The sequence below is a fragment of the Gorilla gorilla genome, chromosome X, assembly GCF_029281585.2.
Source record: "Gorilla gorilla gorilla isolate KB3781 chromosome X, NHGRI_mGorGor1-v2.1_pri, whole genome shotgun sequence".
Classification (NCBI taxonomy): Eukaryota; Metazoa; Chordata; class Mammalia; order Primates; family Hominidae; genus Gorilla; species Gorilla gorilla.
The window spans coordinates 9,723,232-9,744,449 of record NC_073247.2 but is presented as its reverse complement, the minus strand read 5'-3'; the positions used below and the strand labels follow the sequence as shown (position 1 = coordinate 9,744,449).

At 57.4% G+C, this 21,218-nt stretch overlaps 1 protein-coding gene across 3 annotated transcripts in view; it reads left to right on the top strand.

The window, feature by feature from the left end:
• LOC115933253 (serine/threonine-protein phosphatase 2A regulatory subunit B'' subunit beta) overlaps window positions 1-21,218 on the top strand; it is a 52,903-nt gene that overhangs the window by 5,182 nt on the left and 26,503 nt on the right. Inside the window, exons 1-2 of one of the 3 annotated variants that reach the window (XM_055376905.2) lie at window positions 9,132-9,753; window positions 20,166-20,351. In XM_055376905.2, the coding sequence (XP_055232880.1) occupies window positions 9,514-9,753; window positions 20,166-20,351 (426 nt within the window). In that variant the 5' untranslated portion in view covers window positions 9,132-9,513. Of the gene's footprint in view, window positions 1-9,131; window positions 9,754-19,482; window positions 19,502-20,165; window positions 20,352-21,218 lie in introns of those variants that run through there. The other 2 variants (XM_055376906.2, XM_055376904.2) reach the window with 2 other exon arrangements.

The following is a 21,218-nucleotide window of genomic DNA, read 5'->3' as shown; positions in this document are numbered from 1 at the left end:
GGAGGTTGTATGTGAGAGGAGGGCCAGGACTCAAGAAGCGTGTGCTAGTAATGATGGTTCCCCTCCATGGCTTCTGCAAATCCCTCATTTACGGAGGAGGTTGTATGTGAGAGGAGGGCCAGGACTCAAGAAGCATGTGCTAGTAATGATGGTTCCCCTCCATGGCTTCTGCAAATCCCTCATTTACAGAGGAGGTTGTATGTGAGAGGAGGGCCAGGACTCAAGAAGCGTGTGCTAGTAATGATGGTTCCCCTCCATGGCTTCTGCAAATCCCTCATTTACTGAGGAGGTTGTATGTGAGAGGAGGGCCAGGACTCAAGAAGCGTGTGCTAGTAATGATGGTTCCCCTCCATGGCTTCTGCAAATCCCTCATTTACGGAGGAGGTTGTATGTGAGAGGAGGGCCAGGACTCAAGAAGCATGTGCTAGTAATGATGGTTCCCCTCCATGGCTTGCTTTCTCAGTGGGATCGCTAATGAGCTGCCATTTTGTCCTTAAACGTGTCGAATGACAGCCAGACGCTAAGGTAAATGCTTGAATTGTGTGACTTTGCAAGAATTCTCCTAGGGCTGGGACTATTGACGGAAGGTCAGGTCTGTGCAAACGAGGCCATTTGGGTGCTTGTGAGAGGATGATACATTCTGTAAATCAGGCAAGAAGCCTCTAACAAGTGGAAATTAAGTTCCAGAGGTGTTCAAAGCAGGGAGACATCATTTCTCTCCTGGAGAAAGTTTTGAGGAGGAAGTGAGTAGTGGAACTTGAGAAATGCACTGAGTTTATTGGGTATAGGGGGCGGAACCGAGGGAGGCTATTCTGGGAGGGATGACGGGCAGAGTGTGAAAATGAGACCAGGCTCAGTCGCTCATGCCTGTAATCCCAGCACTTTGGGAGGCTGAGGTGGACGGATCACCTGAGGTCAGGAGTTCGAGATCAACCTGGCCAACATGGTGAAACCCCGTCTCTACTAAAAATACAAAAATTAGCTGGGTGTGGTGGTGGGCACCTGTAATCCCAGCTACTCTGGAGGCTGAGGCAGGAGAATCACTTGAACCTGGGAGGTGGAGATTGCAGTGAGCTGAAATTGTGCCACTGCACTCCAGCCTGGGTGACAAGAGTGAGACACTCTGTCTCAAAAAAAAAAAAAAAAAAAAAAGACGAGATGTTCAGGTCACGTTGAGCGACTGGAGTGGTCTGACCGGAGAAGCAGAAGGAAGGACGCGTGTGGACCGTGGCGTGGCGGCCGGGGTGTGCAGGGTGCACGATTCTGCACTTAGGAGATGGCAAGAATTTTCAAAAAGCAGTGACTGACCTTGTTTGGGACTAAAAGTTGGCCTTAAGCATGTCTACGTGTTTGGAACCTATGGCTTACTTCAGCTGAATCTCGAGAAGTGAATAACTTAGAAGGATGTGTCTGTTCATTGGGACAAAAAAGATGAGCTTGCGCTGGGCACGGTGGCTCATGCCTGTGATCCCAGCACTTTGGGAGGCCGAGGCGGGGGATCACAAGGTCAGGAGATAGAGACCATCTTGGCTAACACAGTGAAACCCTGTCTTTACTAAAGATACAGAAAATTAGCCGGGCATGGTGGCGGGTGCCTGTAGTCCCAGCTACTCCGGAGGCTGAGGCAGGAGAATGGCGTGAACCTGGGTGGCGGAGCTTGCAGTGAGCTGAGATTGCGCCACTGCACTCCAGCCTGGGTGACAGAGCAAGACTCTGTCTCAAAAAAAAAAAAAAAAAAGATGAGCTTGTTCCTGTCCATCCCATATACAGAATATGCGAGGTCACTTTAACAGTGAAGGATGCAGTTCCATGCTACAAACTCTGGCTGGGGAGGGGCGATGCTGGGGTCAGAGGAAGAGATTTTCATAAATAAAGCAGCTTTTTCTCAGCCACACATGTACAGAATGGAGTATGAGCTGTCAGGAGGGTTCACGCTAGGTCCATTGAACTCCCCAGTCAAGGGTGAAAGGAACGGCATGCCCATTGTGAAAACATCACGTGGTGCATCCCAAGTAGACGTAACCAGCGCTGCCGTGGCTGTTTTACGTTACCTACGCCTTCATCGTTACTGAACAGAGAGATTGTATTCTGTGTTTGAAAGGGGTGCTTGCAGTGGCTCCTTCCCGTCTTTGGGGAATAGAAACTGGTACAAATTAGAAAATGTGAGCATTGGCCGGGTGCAGTGGCTCAATCCCAGCACTTTGGGAGGCCGAGGAGGGAGGATCACTTGAGGCCAGGAGTTTGAGCCCAGCCTGGGCAACATAGCGAGACTCCCCCATCTCTATAAAATAGTAAAATCAGCCAGGCATATTGGTTCATGCCTGAAGTCTCAGCTGCTTGTGAGGCTGAGGCAGGAAGATCCCAGGAGTTCGAGGCTGCAGTGAGCTATGTTTGTGCCAGTGCACTCCCGCTGGGGCAACAAAGTGAGACCCTGTCTCTAACAAAAAAAAAAAAAAAAGAAAACGCCAGTATCGATGGGCTGATGCTGCAAGCCAGGGTGCTTCTGCTAGGGGGGACCCTAAATGCATCTTTAAAGTAAGTTCTTACAAGGGGAAGTAAGAACCTCATGTGGATGAGCTGCCTTTTTTTTTTTTTTTTTTTTTTTTGAGATGGTGTTTCACTCTTGTTGCCCAGGCTGCAGTGCAATGGCGCGATCTTGGCTCACTACAACCTCCACCTCCTGAAGTTCAAGTGAGTCTCCTGCCTCAGCTTCCCGAGTAGCTGGGATGACAGGCACCCGCCACCACGCCCGGCTAATTTTGTATTTTTAGTAGAGATGGGGTTTCACTATGTTGGACAGGCTGGTCTTGAACTCCTGACCTCAGGTGATCCACCCCCCTCAGCTTCCCGAATAGCTGGGATGACAGGCGCCCACCACCATGCCTAGCTAATTTTGTATTTTTAGTAGAGATGGGGTTTCGCTATGTTGGTCAGGCTGGTCTTGAACTCCTGACCTCAGGTGATCCACCCGCCCCAGCCTCCCAGAGTACTGGGATGACAGACGAGGGCAACCACACCCGGCCAGTACTGCACAATTTTGATTGCATTTCCCTGCGGCCTGGTGACGCCGAGGAATTTTCAGGTGCTTATTTGCCATTCATGTGGTTCCCGCTATCAAGCATCTGTTCAGGTCGTGTGTTTGCTTTTTAAATTGGGTTATGTTTTCACTGAGTTGCAAGAGCTCTTTACATACAACTGTTGGCAAGTCCTTGGTAAGACAATGTGGTGTGTGCATATGTCTCTCGAGTCCGGCTTGCTTTTTGTTTTCTTCAGTGTCTTTCAAAGAGCAAAAGTGTTTAGTTTTTCAACTTTTTTCTTTTATGACTCTTATTTTTTGTGTCTTGTTACAAAATGTTTGCATACCACAAGGTGTCAAAGATTTTCTCCTATTTATCTTGAGAAAGCAGTGTGGTTTTAGGTTTGCGTTTCGGCCTGTGATCCAGTTCAGGTCAGTTTTTCTGCGTGGTATGAGGTGAGGTATCTGGATGACCCCAGCACCGTATATTGAACAGTCTTTTCTCCCCCCTTGGAATTGTGTTGTTGAAAGTCAGTTGAGTATGTACGTCTGTTTTATTATTATTTCCATCCCATTGCTGTATGTGCATCCCCTCACCTTCATGGCACTTTCCAGATTAGTGTAACTTCCTAGCAAATTTTGAAAGTAGATACTGTGAGTCCAAGCCTGTTCTTTAAAAATTGCTTTCCAGCAAGAAAAGCCTGTTGGAATTTTGATTGGGATTGCTTTGAACCTGTGGATCAATTTAGGATAATTGATACCTTAACAGTATTTTCCAATCCACAAACAAAGGACTTTCCATTCATTTAGGTTTTGTTCAGCAACGTTGTGTACTTCCCCGAGTACACCTCTTGCACCTCCTTGATTAAGTTTCTATCTGTTTATTTAGTTCTTCTCTAATTTCTGGAAGCTACTCAGTTTTGGTGTCCACCTAACCTGTGATTTTTATCAGACCGGGTGCCAGCATTCTAGAACATTAGAACAGGGTATTTGGAGATAAACACGGGCGTGCGTGTGCATCACACACACAGGTGCATACACACAAACACACAGGTGCATACACACACACAGGTGCATATGCACAAACACACAGAGGTGCATACACACATACATAGGTGCATACACACATAGGTGCATACACGTGGGTCCATACACACAGGTGCATACACACACATACATAGGTCCATACACACAGGTACATACACACATAGGTGCATACACATACATAGGTCCATACGCACACACAGGTGCATACACACACATACACAGGTGCATACACACACATAGGCGCATACACACATACATAGGTACATACACACATAGGTGCATACACGTGAGTCCATACACACACACATAGGTGCATACACACACATACATAGGTCCATACACACAGGCACATACACACATAGGTGCATACAAACACACACAGGTACATACACACACACAGGTCCATACACAGGTGCATACACACACATACACACATAGGCGCATACACACATACATAGGTGCATACACACACACAGGTGCATGTACATACAGGTGTGCTTATCTTAACGTTTCATTAGAAGTTCTTAACAAACATGTTGTAAGACAAAAGCACCCAGAACCCTCAGGGCAGGAGCTCAGGGTTTCTGAAGGTTTTGTGCGGGAGCCCTGAGCTTGCCCAGGGACTGTAGCTTTTGTACAGGTGCGTGCCTGTCTGGGTTCAGTTCTCACTGCCTTCGTAACAACGACCTATTCACGTTTTCATAGTGGGCACCGATGAGAGTCTCGTTGTGAGGAGGAAGGAAGGTGTCGAGAACCCTTCTTGGAACCTCCGAGAATCTGCAACCATGGAAACTGTGTAAAGAGCTTCATCCCTCCCTCCCCTTCTGTTGACAGAGAGAACCATGCCGTTTCCTGAGATGAGGTGGACGGGTTTTGAATCCGCTGGAGCCTGTCCTCTCAGGGCCTTTGAAACAGGGAGGAAGCCGTGCTCTGCAGATGGCGCCTGCAGGGTGAGGACAGGATTCTGGGCCATCTTCCTGTCTCATGGGCTTGCCTGTTACTAGCTATGCTTTTAGCTTTGGATGTTCAGAAAAACATTTTCTCACAAAGGGCAGGTCGCCTTCGTAAGCCTTTCAAATCTAGGATTTCAGAAAAGCCATTATGTTTGCTCATGGAAGACACATTTTTATCCTAAAACAAGCCGTCTGAACAAATGTATGTTTAGTGGGAATGAAAAGTGAAGAGATTTTTATGAAAATTTGCATAAAGGTCTTCTGGGCATTTTAGGAGCCTTTAGAGGTTGATGGTCCGATTGTGTCCCGACGGGAGAAGGACGGTGGAGATTTGGGTGCCGTGAGGGGCTTCATCGGCCCAGATGGCAATGTTGTCTCTTCAGAGTAGGAATTTGGGGGGAACAGGCTGAAAACAGGCCTCGCAGATTCCGTGCTGGCCTGTGGTGCAAAAACAATGCTATGATGGCCCCGTCCCTGTACACAGTAGTGTATAGACAGCCCCGTGGTGGTCCTGTCAAGTGTGGACGGCCCGTCCCTGTACACAGTAGTGTATAGACAGCCCCGTGGCGGCCCCACTGTGGACGGCCCGTCCCTGTACACAGTAGAGTATAGACAGCCCCATGGCGGCCCCACTGGGTGTGGATGGCCCGTCCCTGTAGACAGTAGACTATAGACAGCCCCGTGGCGGCCCCACTGTGGACGGCCCGTCCCGGTACACAGTAGAGTATAGACAGCCCCATGGCGGCCCCACTGTAGACGGCCCGTCCCTGCACACAGTAGTGTATAGCCCCATGGGGGCTCCGTCGAGTGTGGAAAGCCCTGTCCCTCCCCCATCCGGTGTAGACAGCCCTGTGGCTGCACTGGGGGCGGGTGATGCGGGTTCTGCATCGGGACAGGACGCAAGGGCTCCAGGGAGGCAGTGGGGCTGCATCCAGAGGTGGTTTGAGGGCTCCAGGTCAGAGTCTAAATCTCTGTGTGTGTGCACGTCAGGATTTTGAGGCTGTTTTCCAAAAGTCTTTTTTTTTTTTCCTTTTTGACACGAAGTCTTGCTCTTGTTCCCCAGGCTGCAGTGCAGTGGCGCGATCTTGGCTCACTGCAACCTCTGCCTTCCGAGTTCAAGCGATTCTTCTCCCTCAGCCTCCCAAGTAGCTGGGATTACAGGCACCCGCCACCATGCCCAGCTAATTTTGTATTTTTAGTAGAGACAGGGTTTCACCATGTTGGCCTGGCTGATCTCGAACTCCTGACCTCATGATCTGCCTGCCTTGACCTCCCAAAGTGCTGGGATTACAGGCATGAGCCACTGTGCCTGGCTGTGTTCCAAAAGTCTTGTACGGAAAGAGGAAACTTGGCAGTAAAGTCCGCAGGGGTGTGTGTCACCCGGCGTGGCAGGACAGGGCGTGTGTCACCCGGCGTGGCAGGACAGGGCGTGTTGCCTGAGTGTGAGGATCGCGCCTCCCTTGGCTCGCTTCCCCTGCATTTTGGGTTTGATCTTTGACTTTCGGAGGGAGATCACAGGAGGTTGGCTCCCAATCTGGTTCCCCTAGCTGTGTTTGGGAGGCCGTCCGTGTGTAGTGCTGATCTGAACTGAAGGGGCGGCACCTCTGCCCTGTGAGTTTGTGCCCCGCATCGTGGGTTACTGGGCGGCACCTCTGCCCTGTGAGTTTGTGCCCCGCATGTGGGTGACTGGGCGGCACCTCTGTCCTGTGAGTTTGTGCCCCACATGTGGGTGACTGGGCGGCACCTATGTCCTGTGAGTTTGCGCCCCACGTCGTGGGTGACTGGGCGGCACCTCTGCCCTGTGAGTTTGCGCCCCGCATGTGGGTGACTGGGCGGCACCTCTGCCCTGTGAGTTTGTGCCCCGCATGTGGGTGACTGGGCGGCACCTCTGTCCTGTGAGTTTGCGCCCCGCATGTGGGTGACTGGGCGGCACCTCTGCCCTGTGAGTTTGCGCCCCACATCGTGGGTGACTGGGCGGCACCTCTGCCCTGTGAGTTTGCGCCCCGCATGTGGGTGACTGGGCGGCACCTCTGCCCTGTGAGTTTGCGCCCCACATCGTGGGTGACTGGGCGGCACCTCTGCCCTGTGAGTTTGCGCCCTGCATGTGGGCGACTAGGCGGCACCTCTGCCCTGTGAGTTTGCGCCCCACATCGTGGGTGACTGGGCGGCACCTCTGCCCTGTGAGTTTGTGCCCCGCATGTGGGTGACTGGGCGGCACCTCTGCCCTGTGAGTTTGCGCCCCGCATGTGGGTGACTGGGCGGCACCTCTGTCCTGTGAGTTTGCGCCCCGCATGTGGGTGACTGGGCGGCACCTCTGTCCTGTGAGTTTACGCCCCGCATGTGGGTGACTGGGCGGCACCTCTGCCCTGTGAGTTTGTGCCCCGCATGTGGGTGACTGGGCGGCACCTCTGCCCTGTGAGTTTGTGCCCCGCATGTGGGTGACTGGGCGGCACCTCTGTCCTGTGAGTTTACGCCCCGCATGTGGGTGACTGGGCGGCACCTCTGCCCTGTGAGTTTGCGCCCCGCATGTGGGTGACTGGGCGGCACCTCTGCCCTGTGAGTTTGCGCCCCACATCGTGGGTGACTGGGCGGCACCTCTGCCCTGTGAGTTTGTGCCCCACGTCGTGGGTGACTGGGTGGCACCTCTGTCCTGTGAGTTTGTGCCCCGCATGTGGGTGACTGGGCGGCACCTCTGTCCTGTGAGTTTGTGCCCCGCATGTGGGTGACTGGGCGGCACCTCTGTCCTGTGAGTTTGCGCCCCGCATCATGGGTGACTGGGCGGCACCTCTGCCCTGTGAGTTTGTGCCCCACATCGTGGGTTACTGGGCGGCACCTCTGTCCTGTGAGTTTGTGCCCCACATCGTGGGTGACTGGGCGGCACCTCTGCCCTGTGAGTTTGTGCCCCGCATGTGGGTGACTGGGCGGCACCTCTGTCCTGTGAGTTTGCGCCCCACATCGTGAGTTACTGGGTGCACTTGTTTAAATCGTCTCCTGGTGGTTTGAGCACATTCCCTCTGGTGCTGTCTTAAAGCTTCCGTTTGGAGACTTACAGGGGGTCAGAGGCCGACTTCTGAATCCTCCAGGACAGTAAGGAAGTGAGAAGGATGGAGGGATCCGGGGATGGCTGGAGAAGGGAAGGAGGTGGAAGAGAAGGAAGTGGAGAGGGGCGTACCCCTAAGAAGAGTTGGAAGGGGCCTTGCGGGTGGGGGGCTGTGGTGGGCGTCAGAGGTGGTGTGGAAGGTTGCAGGAGAAGAAAGGGCCAGTCTGAGATGGCTGCAGACTGCTGGCTCCAAGTCTAGGACACTCGGAAAAAGGAAAACGATGGAGACAGGAAACAGATCGGGGCTTGCGGGGGTTGGGTGCGTCAGTGCCACACAGACGTTTTTCAGGGCAGGGAAGCTCCTCTGCGTGACCCCACAGTGGTAGATCCGTGTCATCCTGCGTTTTTCCAGACTCAACACAGCATGCGGCAGCGGGAGAGCCCAGTGCACGCTGTTGACTCGGGGTGCTAGTGACCCGTCCGAGGAAGTTCATTGACTGTAACAGATGCAGGCGGTCACGCAGGACCTTCCTGATCGGGGACCCGGGAGGCTTTCTGCTGACAGCGTTCAGCCTGGCAGGGATGTGGCCAGTTTCTGACCCTCAGCCCGACGGTATCCTGTCTCCTTCCCGGTGGGATCAAGGTGCAGGCCCCCGGAATGTCAGCTCACCCTCATTTAAAGTTGCCCGTCCCCCTTTTCCACCGCCCCTCTTTTCTTGTTCTAAATACGATTGCAAACAAGCGCAGTTATCACAGTGAGCAGTGGCAGAGAAGACGAGATCCTGGATGCCCACTGCAGCTTAGCTGTATTCTAGAAACTCCTGAAGTTTGGGGAGGGGCGGAGATGCCGGCGCGCTTTGATGCCTGGCTGCCGGGATGTCTGGGCTGCCGTGCGTGTTTGTGGAGGCGCAGCTGCACCTGGCGTGCCCTGTGCTCTGGAGGGGCAAGCCGGAGCCGCCACCGAGCCTGCAGCCAGCTCTGGTGTTGTCGTGGGGGGGGGGGGGACCTCACTTCTCGCGGGGAGCGCCTTCGCCTGGGTCCCCGAGGCCGTCCCCAGGCTCTCCTCTCGGGGACCTGTTGATGCGCGCTCCGCCCAGGCTCTCCTCTCGGGGACCTGTTGATGCGCGCTCCGCCCAGGCTTTCCTCTCGGGGACCTGTTGATGCGCGCTCTAGGGCGAGCCACGTGACGGCTGCCGCGGTGCAGAAAGCGCCCCCTTCCCCGGCCGGACGGCCCAGCCCGGAGCGAACGGGGAGAGGAGAGAAGAGGACCGGAGGGAGCAGAGGGCAGTGCGGGGAGCGGAGAAGGAGGAGAGGAGAGCAGCGCCGGGAGCAGCCGGGTCTGCACAGTCGCGGGTCGGGAGAGGCGGCCGCCCCCACCCCCGGCGCCATGCGCCCTCCTCAGCCTGAGGAATGCGCGCGGCGCGGGCCCCGGCCCCAGAGCGCCTGGCGGACGACGCATGGAGCGCGCTGAGCCCGGGCCACGCCTGCAGCGCCCCGCCGGACCCGGCCCGGCCCTGCCCCGAGAGCGCGGCGCCTGGCCCGGCCCGCGGAGAGCCCTGCGCGCCGACGGCATGCGACTCCGCGAGCGCTCGCTGCGCCAGGACCCCGACCTGCGCCAGGAGCTGGCCTCGCTGGCCCGCGGCTGCGACTTCGTGCTGCCCTCTCGGTTCAAGAAGCGGCTGAAGGCCTTCCAGCAGGTCAGCCCCGCGCGCCCCGCGGCTGCCCGACACCGGGCGAGGCCTCCCGGCCCGGCGAGCCCTGCCCTCCCGGCCCCGCGTGGGCCCCCGCTCGCCGCTGCTGGCCGTGCACCCGTTGTTGCGTGGCGGGGCCCAAACGCCGGATTTTCAGGGCCAGTTGTGGGCGCAGGGGACCCGCTCGGGCCGCACGCCGCCGAAAACCGGGTGCTGCTCTGTGGGAAGCGGTGCCAAGCTTGTTAGGAAAACCGGGCTTTGAAAAGAGCACTCGCTCCTTTCCCGGGAGTTTTGGCTGTGAGTGCGTGCCTTGCTGTGATCAACCAAGGGGGGTGAGAGCCGTCAGCGCCTGGGAGTGTTCGCTGCAGACAGATTTTTAATTTAAATATACCTCGCGTTGCTGGTAATAAACATCGGGAAACTCCTTCACCCTTCGTAAAGGCGTCGGGTGGGTGAAACTTTCCCGGCGTTATTGCAATACCCAGCATTCCTTCCCACTGGCTAACTTGAGAGTCGGTTGAGATATCACTCACATACCGGACTATTTATGCAGCGCGGTTTTATTCAGTAACTCAGTAGCTTTGAAATTTATTTATTTATATTTATATTTATTTGAGACGAAGCCTCTCTGTTGCCCAGGCTGGAATGCAGCGGCGCTATCTCGGCTCACTGCAACCTCCACCTCCTGGGTTCAAGTGATTCTCCTGCCTCAGCCTCCCGAGTAGCTGGGATTACAGGCACGCACCACCACACCTGGCTAATTTTTGCATTTTTAATAGGGACGGGGTTTCACCATGTTGGCCAGGCTGGTGTTGAACTCCTGACCTCAGGTGATCGCCCACCTGGGCCTTCCAAAGTGCTGGGAGTAGGGGCGTGAGCCTCCGCCCCAGCTGGCTTTGAAATTTAATCTCAGTTGTCATAAGTGCTGAGGGAAGTAAAATTTGTGTCTGTACCCCGTGTATATTGTATGGGTTAGTTTTACGAGCACCATGTGATTTAAACGTGTGAGAGTCTTCCTGTGACAATCCCGGTATAATTTGAGAATTTAGGGTTTGGCTGCGGCTGAATCTGATCTGAATCTCATCCAGACAGGGTGTGCGTGGCGGGTGCCTCACACCCACGTGGCACATCAGACGCGCTTTTCAAACTCAGTTCCAAGAGTCTGAAACGAGTGGCCTAACATCAAGCTGAACCAAGGCATCCTGCTTGAAGGGGGAGGAAGACCCACTTCTTTCTGTTGATATTTTAATTGAAATTTTTTCCGTAAGATCTCACATCAACTTTTGCACTCCTTTGGAGTTTTTGACCTCTGTCTTCCAGGTTTTGACATTTTGCCTGTAAGTGGGTAAGGGGGAGGCTGGTTTCTTTAAAATCCTCTTAACCTGCGAAGAGTGAGATCAGCCTCGTGCGGGATTTGCTCTAGATGGTGGGAGGTGCGGGGCGGTGCCGGCTCGCTGGTCGCAGAGTCAATGAGATGATTAGCTCGCACGTGGCTGGATGAGGAAGCTCTTCAGCCCTGCAGTGGGGCCCTGGCTCTTCTGTGGGGGGCTGTGGTGACGATGCACCTGTGAGGACTGTTTATTTTTAAAAAGTCAGTTTCTGGTAAATCATGAATTCCGTTTACAGAAGTTTGCTTCATTTTACAGAAAATAGGTTTCCACGTTTTTAGGGAGTGAGGACAGACGTATGAAATGCGTGTTGTCTGAGGGGTGGTGGAGGAATTACAGGCGTATTTTGGGGTATTTGTGGGTGTGGTGTTGGAGGAGAAGGGGACGTTTCCTGGCTGCTTTCACTCCGCGCATGAGTGTGGACTCTGTCTGTTGGGTCCACCCCACTTGGACACACCCTCAGGGTTGTCAGGGAGCACCCGTGTTGGGGCCACTGGAAGTGTCGGGGTGCCGCACCTCCGCCTTCGGACGCTCCCGGCCGGGCAGCACAGTACCGTTTTCGGGGGTCCTCTGACGGGACAGCCTTCCGCGGCCAACGTTGGTCGCACCCACGAGCCCCTGGCGGGTGCTCCTGAGCTTGATCTTCTGACTGTGCGACGTCCCGCCTGGGCTTCTGTTCCCACTAACCCCCTGGCGGGTGCTGCCTGCCCAGGTGGTGAACCCAAGCTCCTCCTCCTCCCTGCCACTGCCCACTTCCCTGTCACCGGCATCCTTGACAAACCAAACTCGGGGGATGGGGGCGTTCAGCGACCGCCGGCCTTGGGAACGGAACAGCCTGCGTTCACGCCGTGGGTCCGGGGAGGCTCCCGTGTGACGATGGTGTGTTACACATACTCTCACCGTGGGTCCGGGGAGGCTCCCGTGTGACGATGGTGTGTTACACGTACTCTCACCGTGGGTCCGGGGAGGCTCCCGTGTGACGATAGTGTGTTACACGTACTCTCACCGTGGGTCCGGGGAGGCTCCCGTGTGACGATGGCGTGTTACATGTACTCTCACCGTGGGTCCCAGCGTGTACCTGGAGTGGGGCCGTGCAGCTGCTTGGCTGAGCTCTTCTTGCTGGAGCCACTGCCTGCGCCTCCTGCCCAGGGATTCTCGGGCCTTCTGTCCCCGGGCAACAGCAGGACAGCTCAGACCTTGTTCCCAGCCCAGGACAGCTGTGCTGCCTAGCCTGGCCCTCCCCGCCTGGGGAGTGACTCTCCCGCTCCCCACACACTGACTCAGCACACAGACGCCCCTCTTCACCTGTCCTGGTCACACAGACACTGTCCAGCATCCCCACGGGGTCCTTCCGGTGGACGCACAGACCCTGCACAGCACCACGCATGGCTGAAAGCGCCGTCCCCTACGCGGCAGCCCCGCTGTACTTGGAACTGACTTCAGCGTGGTGACAGCCTGGGCGTCCCTGACGCACCTCCTGCTCTCACCGCCAGGGCACGTGCCGTTCCCCTCCCAAGGCCAGTGGTCACCAAAACCCTTGCAGCCTTTGGTTTGGCCAGGATGCTGCCCAGGATGCCACTCCCTGGGCAGTGGCAGGGAGAAGGCAGGGCTTGGGTTCCCCACCTGGCAGGGAGCTGCAGCAAAGGGGGTTAACGGGAAACAGAAGCCCGGGTGGGAACGTCCACACAGAAGACCAAGCTCAGGAGCATCCGCCAGGGGCTTGCGGACGCAGGGAGGGTGCCGGATCCTCCCCTCGCTGTGTTGCGCGGCATCCACCGTCACCCGTTGGCTGGTGGACAGAATGATCCCCACGTCCCCCAGCCCAGCCTTCCGAGCTCTGTGGAGACTCACGCCTCGCTGCAGCCGTGGGTGCAGACGCCAGTGCCTGGGCTGCAGGTGTGGGTGCAGGCCCCAGCCGACGTCTCTCAGCGTCCGTTGAGGCCCAGTTGCTCGGCTGCAGTCATGTGTCTGAGTGAATGTGAGCCCACGTGAGCTCTGGCTAACTCAGACACCTGGACCTGCTGCGTTTCTGTGTTGACTCCTCCACACCAGTTCTCCCTCTTTGCTAGAGAGGGGATTTTTAAACCCACACGCGGTGCCTCTCATCTCCGTGTTCGGCTCCTCTGTGTAAAGACCGACCTTTTTCACTCCTGTGTTTAGCCGTCCAGCGTGTGGTTTGCAGGTGTAGCTGGCAGCCCTCTACCAGCCCTCTCAGAGGGTCCCTGGGAGTCGAGTGCTGGGCCGAGAAGAATGCTCAGAGCTTGCAGCAGGCCCTGCCTTCCGGGGGGTGGCCGTCATCTGGGTGGGCGAGGGGCTCAGCTGGAATCCATGAGTGTGGGTCCCGGCCGAACCCCCCCGTCCCTGATTCCATACCACAGCCTCCCGTGCTTCCGCCTCCCGCTGCAGAGTGGGGGCCGCTGCAGAGCGGGGCCCCCTGGGGGCACGGCTGTGCGTTGCAGCCTGTACTGAGCGTGCCTTCCGCCGGCCCCCTGCTGCTCCGGCACCTCCTCTGTGGCTTTGATCGTGGTGTCCGGTCCTGCTGCCGTTGGGGCGAGGGTCATTTCTGCTGGTCACCGCGCCCTGCCTGCTGTGCGCACCCTCTGCACATGCGGGGGTCTGCCCGAGGCTGGTGTCGCGAGAGGATGTGTCACGGTGCACGTGGCCCGTGTTCTCGGGGTACACTCACCTGCACCCATCAAGCGCACGCACTTCTACGCAAAAACAGGCAGCCTCAGTGTTAGGCTCAGCCTTTGTTTTTGGTCGTATATGGACGTGTTTTGCAAAACTGTGGGTGTACTCTGGAAGGGCGACTACATGTATCTGTGACTTCTGGAATTGTGATGAGTCAGGGAGCTGCCTTCTCAGTGCCCTCAACAGAAATAGCTTGTTGGGAGGCAGGGTGTCGCCTTTATCAGTGTGCTTTGGGTGACGGGCGCTTTACGAAGTTCTTTTTAAAGTACACGTACCGAGGAGGATTTAAAGTAGGTGACCTGGCTGCCACAGGCCCCTCTGGTTTGTCTGAACTTTTTAATGAACAGGCGGCTGGCTTTAGAATTCTTCTTCCACACACACGCAGCTGTTTTTGCTCCTTCTGTGTTTACTGTAGATGCCTGGCCTCACCGGCTACATTCGGGGCAGGGCAGCAGTCCCTGTGATTCCTTCAGAACCCCCTGAGACCTGCTGCTCAGCCCGAGAGGTGGCCAGTTCCCAAGTGAGCTGTGTGTGTTGAAAAGAATGTGTGCTCTGCAGCTGTGCTGGGGCCGAGTCTATTTCTGTCCATGAGATTAAACTTGTAAATCTCCCGTGCCCGCATGGGGTGGTTGTGTTGTTTGTTCCGTCTCTTGTCTATTAGTGCCCGGGGTGGGTGGGCCCAGCCTCCCCCCATTGGTGCCCAGGGTGTGTGGTCCCGGCCTTCCCCCCGTCGGTGCCCATGGTGGGTGGTTCCGGCCTTCCCCGCATCGGTGCCCATGGTGGGTGGTCCTGGCCTTCCCCGTGTCAGTGCCCAGGGTGAGTGGACTCGGCCGTCCCCGCGTCGGTGCCCAGGGTGGGTGGTCCCAGCCTTCCCCCCATCGGTGCCCAGGGTGGGTGGTCCCGGCCTTCCCCGTGTCAGTGCCCAGGGTGAGTGGACTCGGCCGTCCCCGCGTCGGTGCCCAGGGTGGGTGGTCCCGGCCTTCCCCGTGTCGGTGCCCGGGGTGGGTGGTCCCGGCCTTCCCCCTGTCGGTGCCCATGGTGGGTGGTTCCGGCGTTACCCCCGTCGGTGCCCAGGGTGGGTGGTTCTGGCCTTCCCTGTGTCACTGCCCAGGGTGAGTGGACTCGGCCGTCCCCGCGTCGGTGCCCATGGTGGGTGGTCCCGGCCTTCCCCCCATCGGTGCCCAGGGTGGGTGGTCCCGGCCTTCCCCCCATCGGTTCCCAGGGTGGGTGGTCCCGGCCTTTCCCCCATCGGTGCCCAGGGTGGGTGGTCCCGGCCTTCCCCATGTCAGTGCCCGGGGTGAGTGGTCCCGGCCTTCCCCGTGTCTGTGCCCGGGGTGGGTGGTCCCGGCCTTCCCCGTGTCTGTGCCCGGGGTGGGTGGGCTCCGCCTTTCCTGGCGGGCTGAGTTTGTGTCCAGTGGTGTTTACTTGATCAGTGCCGAGGCTGCGTTGTCAGGCATGGATAAAGTTAGCATCATCCTGTCTTCCCCTGACTGACCTCTTCAGCGTTCCTTGGTGGCCTGTCTGTCTCCAGGTCTGTCCATCACCTTGTGTCACTTCATGGATGTTAATACAGCGACACCAGCTTTCTCTACTGTCTGCCTGCTCTTTTTCCATCTCAAAAAAAAAAAAAATGTGTAGCCTCTGGGTCCTTAAGTCACATATATCTCGCATGTCTTTCTGTCCTCTGTGTCTCCCGTGTACGTGAATGCTGTTTTCTTTCTGCAGTCAGACCTTGGTCTTGGAACTGGAACACTCGGTGCATTGAGGTCGATGTTGCCTGCTCATCCGTGCGATGGACTCTGACCGTCTCATCCTGCACCTCTGTCTCCCTCTCTTTTTCAGCTCGGTCACCTTTTCTCTCGTTTGGAGTACACGCTCTCTACTAGCTCACTGTTTATCCTACACATGTCAACGGCTGGCCGGGCACGGGTCCTTACACCTGTGATCCCAGCGCCTTGGGAGGCTGAGGCAGGAGAATCGCTGGAGGCCAGGAGTTCAAGACCAGCCAGCACAACATAGCGAGACCCCCTCTCTTTAAAGAAAAAAAAAAAAAAGGAACGTCGACTAAATTTTTCAAAGCCCAATATTAATCAGTATCTTTTCCTCCAACTCACAAACCGTCTCACACTCATCCAGTCACCATGTCACTGACAGGCTGTTGTATTGAGTTTTTTTTTTAAATTGAACATACGTTGTTTTCACTGATTTATGTTTTTTAAATTGAACATACATTGTTACCACTGATTTATGTGGTCAGCTGCCGAGGTTTTCCCACTCATTACCGCTGACCTGCCCTTCATCCCTTCTTTCAATTGCAACCTTCCCTTTGGGAGCTCTTGGCTTCTCCCTGCTGTGTTTCCTCAGCTTTTGCCTCATAGAGTGTCTGTTAATGGGGTGCATGCTCTCTGTAAATTTGGGGCTAAAACTGTCCAAGTATTCATCTGACTTTTTTTTTTTTGAGACAGAGTCTCACTCTGTCACCGAGGCTGGAGGACAGTGGTGCGACCTCAGCTCACCGCAACCTCCGCCTCCCGGGTTTAAGCGATTCTCCTGCCTCAGCCTCTCAAGTAGCTGGGAGTACAGGCACCCGCCACCATGCCTGGTTAATTTTTTTTATTGTTTTGCTTTGAGACAGAGTCTCACTCTGTCGCCCAGGCTGGAGTGCAGTAGTGTGATCTCAGCTCACTGTAACCTCTGCCTCCTGTGTTGAAGCGATTCTCCTGCCTCAGCCTCCCAAGTAGCTGGGAGTACAGGCATGTGCCACCACACCCGGCTCATTTTTTTGATACTCTTTTTGTTTTTTGTTTTCTGTTCGTTTGTTGTTTTTTTTTTTTTTTAGTAGCGATGAAGTTTTGCCATGTTGCCCAGGCTGGTCTTGAACTCCTCAGCTCAGACAGTCTGTCCCCCTCAGCCTCCTTTCAAAGCGCCAGGATTGCAGGCATGAGCCACTGCGCCCGGCCGGTTTGAGGGTTTTCGCATCATCCTGGTGACGTGAGTTTGGTTTGCAAACCTGCAGGAGAGTCGGCTGTAGCCGTCAGTTCTCGGGGGAGAACTCCCCCCTGCCTAGCTCGTACCAGCAGCTCCAGGTGAAGGCTGCAAGTTTCCTTTCATTCCTGGGGCCGGAGGCGCGCTGGGGATTTACTTGGAGCTCATTCTTCCCACTGAAGGTGACGCGTTCTGGGAGCTTCCCCGGAGGACCCTGCGTTTTGCCTCCTCTTCCCCAGAGCTCTGCAAGGCTGTGAGAGATTTCGGGTGAGCCCGCTGAAGGCAGAGTTCAGGCTCCACGGGCTTCCCCGGGTTCTTCCTTCCGGGCAGCTGTGGCCTGAGGTGTCCTCCTTTCCTGCCAGCCTGTGGGCGCCGTCTAGAAGACGTTTGTCAACTATTCTGTTCAGCGTTCTTGGCAGTTTTCAGCAGGAAGGTTGGTTTGTGTACCCAGGTCATTGCTATATTGCCAAACACAGGAGCCCGAGAGCTCACTGCAGAATATTCGCGGGGTCAGTTCCGTACCCCAAATAGCAGAGCTGTGTGAACCCAGCGTGATGAAGGGGGAAGAGCCGCAGGCTCCACAGTGGGACCCCCACAGCGAGAGACGGGAAGATGCTGCTGTGGGAATGCGTTGTGGGCTCGGGGAGATGCACTGTGGGATGGTGGGCTCGGGGAGATGCAGGGACCTCCTGCCCCAGGACACAGAGGTCACATTCTGAATCACAGGGAAGGGGTGTGCCCTTCAGGTAAACAGCTACTGCGGGAAGCCTGCTCTGCCCCAGGTTACGGAGGCGGCCTCTGTTCCTCCTACATGGGGATCAGAGAAAAACAACTGAGTCTCACCGTGGGTGAGAGTCCTGTGGGAGTGGCAGGGTGGGGACAGTTGGGGCGCTGTCAGTGGGACCCTTGTGACCTGGGGTGAGAGTCCTGTGGGAGTGGCAGGGTGGGCACAGTTGGGGCGCTGTCGGTGGGACCCTTGTGACCTGGGGTGAGAGTCCTGTGGGAGTGGCAGGGTGGGGACAGTTGGGGCGCTGTCGGTGGGACCCTTGTGACCTGGGGTGAGAGTCCTGTGGGAGTGGCAGGGTGGGGACAGTTGGGGCGCTGTCGGTGGGACCCTTGTGACCTGGGGTGAGGGTCCTGTGGGAGTGGCAGGGTGGGGACAGTTGGGGCGCTGTCGGTGGGACCCTTGTGACCTGGGGTGAGAGTCCTGTGGGAGTGGCAGGGTGGGGACAGTTGGGGCGCTGACTGTGGGACCCTTGTGACCTGGGGTGAGAGTCCTGTGGGAGTGGCAGGGTGGGCTGTTTTCTCTGTGTGGACACTGGAGCTTGGACCCAGTCCTGGATTGATCCAGGCAGTCAGGATTGTGGGTGCAAAGGCCCTGAGCTGTGGCCCATTGGTATGGGGACTTCCTCCCTGGACCCCTCCTCCATGGCAGTTGGTGGAGGAGGACACAGCCCCATCCCCTGAGTAGTTGATGGAGGAGGAGGACGCAGCCCCATTCCCTAAGTAGCTGGTCGAGGAGGACACAGCCCCGTCCCCTGGGTAGTTGATGGAGGAGGAGGACGCAGCCCCGTCCCCTGGGTAGTTGATGGAGGAGGACGCAGCCTCGTCCCCTGGGTAGTTGATGGAGGAGGAGGACACAGCCCCGTCCCCTGGGTAGTTGATGGAGGAGGACGCAGCCCCGTCCCCTGGGTAGTTGATGGAGGAGGACGCAGCCCCGTCCCCTGGGTAGTTGATGGAGGAGGAGGACGCAGCCCCGTCCCCTGGGTAGTTGATGGAGGAGGAGGACGCAGCCCCGTCCCCTGGGTAGTTGATGGAGGAGGACGCAGCCTCGTCCCCTGGGTAGTTGATGGAGGAGGACGCAGCCCCGTCCCCTGAGTAGTTGATGGGGGAGGACGCAGCCCCGTCCCCTGGGTAGTTGATGGGGGAGGAGGACACAGCCCCATCCCCTGGGTAGTTGATTGAGGAGGACGCAGCCTCGTCCCCTGGGTAGTTGATGGAGGAGGACACAGCCCCGTCCCCTGAGTAGTTGATGGGGGAGGACGCAGCCCCGTCCCCTGGGTAGTTGATGGAGGAGGACGCAGCCCCATTCCCTAAGTAGCTGGTCGAGGAGGACACAGCCTCGTCACCTGGGTAGTTGATGGAGGAGGAGGACGCAGCCCCGTCCCCTGGGTAGTTGATGGGGGAGGAGGACGCAGCCCCGTCCCCTGGGTAGTTGATGGGGGAGGAGGATGCAGCCCCGTCCCCTGGGTAGTTGATGGAGGAGGACGCAGCCCCGTCCCCTGGGTAGTTGATGGAGGAGGAGGAGGACACAGCCCCGTCCCCTGAGTAGTTGATGGAGGAGGACGCAGCCTCGTCCCTTCAGTAGTTAATGGTGGGGGAGGACGCAGCCCCGTCCCCTGGGTAGTTGATGGAGGAGGAGGAGGACACAGCCCCGTCCCCTGAGTAGTTGATGGAGGAGGACGCAGCCCCGTCCCTTCAGTAGTTGATGGGGGAGGAGGACGCAGCCCCGTCCCTTCAGTAGTTAATGGTGGGGGAGGACGCAGCACCATCCCTTGGGCAGTTGATGGAGGAGGACGCAGTACGGTTGCTGAGGCCGTTAACTCTTTCCGACGGTGTTTCAACATCACGGGATGAGATCAGATGTCCACCTCGCAGGTTGTGTAGAGATGCAAGCAGGAGACTCTTGAGTGAGTGTTCTGGGGCCTGCGGATATACTGGGTGAGGGGAGTGCTGGTGCTGAGTGGGGCCAAGAGCCCTTGGGCGTGGGCTGTGCACCGGGTGAGGGGCTGAGGCGTGTCCGCAGCAGAACCTGGTGGTCAACCCCTTCTCCTGGCTGTGTGGTTGCCTGCCCTGCCTCTGCCTCTCAGAATGTGAGTCGCCCAGGCTTCAGGGACAGGGTTGCCTGTGGACGGCACCTGTGCCTCTCCACGTCTGAGCTCTCAGGCGTCTGGGGTGCGTGGCTGCCCTTTTCCCCAGGTCCCTGCCAGGTGCGGTGGGGTCAGTGGTGTGGCTCATGGGAATCGGGAGTGGGTCCTGGCTGGGCTCTCAGGTGCCTGGGGCACGTAGCTGCCCTTGTCCCCAGGGCCCTGCTCAGTGTGGTGGGGGCTCAGTGGCGCAGAGCAGCCACCCAGAGTGGGGTCCATGGCAGCATGGTGTGGCCTCCTGGGTGAAGGTGGGCCCTGCAGTGGAGTACGTGTGTGGTCCCCTGCAGGGATTGCAGTGTGTCCTCTCCCGGCTGGGGTCAGGTGGCCTCAGCACCATCGGCCCTAGAGAGGCCCCGTGTGTTGTCCAGGTGAAGAAGGCGTTTGATGCTCCCAGGTTCTAACCGAGCCCTGTCTGTCGACTCTGCAGGTTCAGACGCGGAAAGAAGAGCCTCTGCCCCCGGCCACGAGCCAAAGCATTCCGACCTTCTACTTCCCCAGAGGACGCCCGCAGGACTCCGTCAACGTGGATGCCGTCATCAGCAAGATCGAGAGCACCTTCGCCCGGTTCCCCCACGAGAGGGCCACCATGGACGACATGGGCCTGGTGGCCAAGGTGCGTGTCACGCGTGGGACGTGGAGCAGCCGAGGTGGTACTGCGGGCATGTGAGGGTGAGGCGGCGCGGCCGAGGCGGGTGCGTGTCACACGAGCGTGAATGAGGCCGAGTGGCCGAGGCGGGTGCGTGTCACACGAGCGTGAATGAGGCCGAGTGGCCGAGGCGGGTGCGTGTCACACGAGCATGAATGAGGCCGAGTGGCCGAGGCGGGTGCGTGTCACAGGAGCGTGAGTGAAGCGGCGCGGCTGAGGCGGGTGCGTTTCACACGTGTGCGGGAGCGGCCCAGGTTTCCTGTGAGGTTATAGTTGTGGTCTGAGGTTTGCTGTCTGGTTGCTGCTGTGTGAATTCTTAAGCATCTGAAACCCAAGTGGGAATTCCGTCTGCATTCTCATCCTGAGGCTGTGAAGAGCCCAGGCCCACCCTGTGCCACCCTCCCCTTCTCTCCCCTCCGGGGCCAGTGGCGCCAGCTCTGGTGGCTCTTGGAGGCCGTTCTGCACCCTCCTGGCCTTGCCCCTTTCTGCCCGAGGAGCGGCCATCCCAGGCTGGGCCGCTGTGGACCCCTGTCTCCCGGCAGCAGCCCCATGGGCCCATTTCTAGACTCACCCTGAGTGCGGCGGCGCTGCGTGCATCATTCGCTGCCTGCTTTCCTTCTCAGCTGCTTGCTCTCCAGGCTGACCGCGTGCACGCCCGCAGATGGAGCACACTCAGCTTAGTGTCTGTGCGTTACCAAGGCAAGGCCTACACCAGAGATGCGTGTCTGGACCCCTGGTGGGCGGTTGTGTTTCCAGGGACGTGTGCCCGCATTTCCAGCCTCCTACCCTCCAGGTGGAGTCGCTGGCCAGCGGATGCTCCCACCCCTCCAGGTC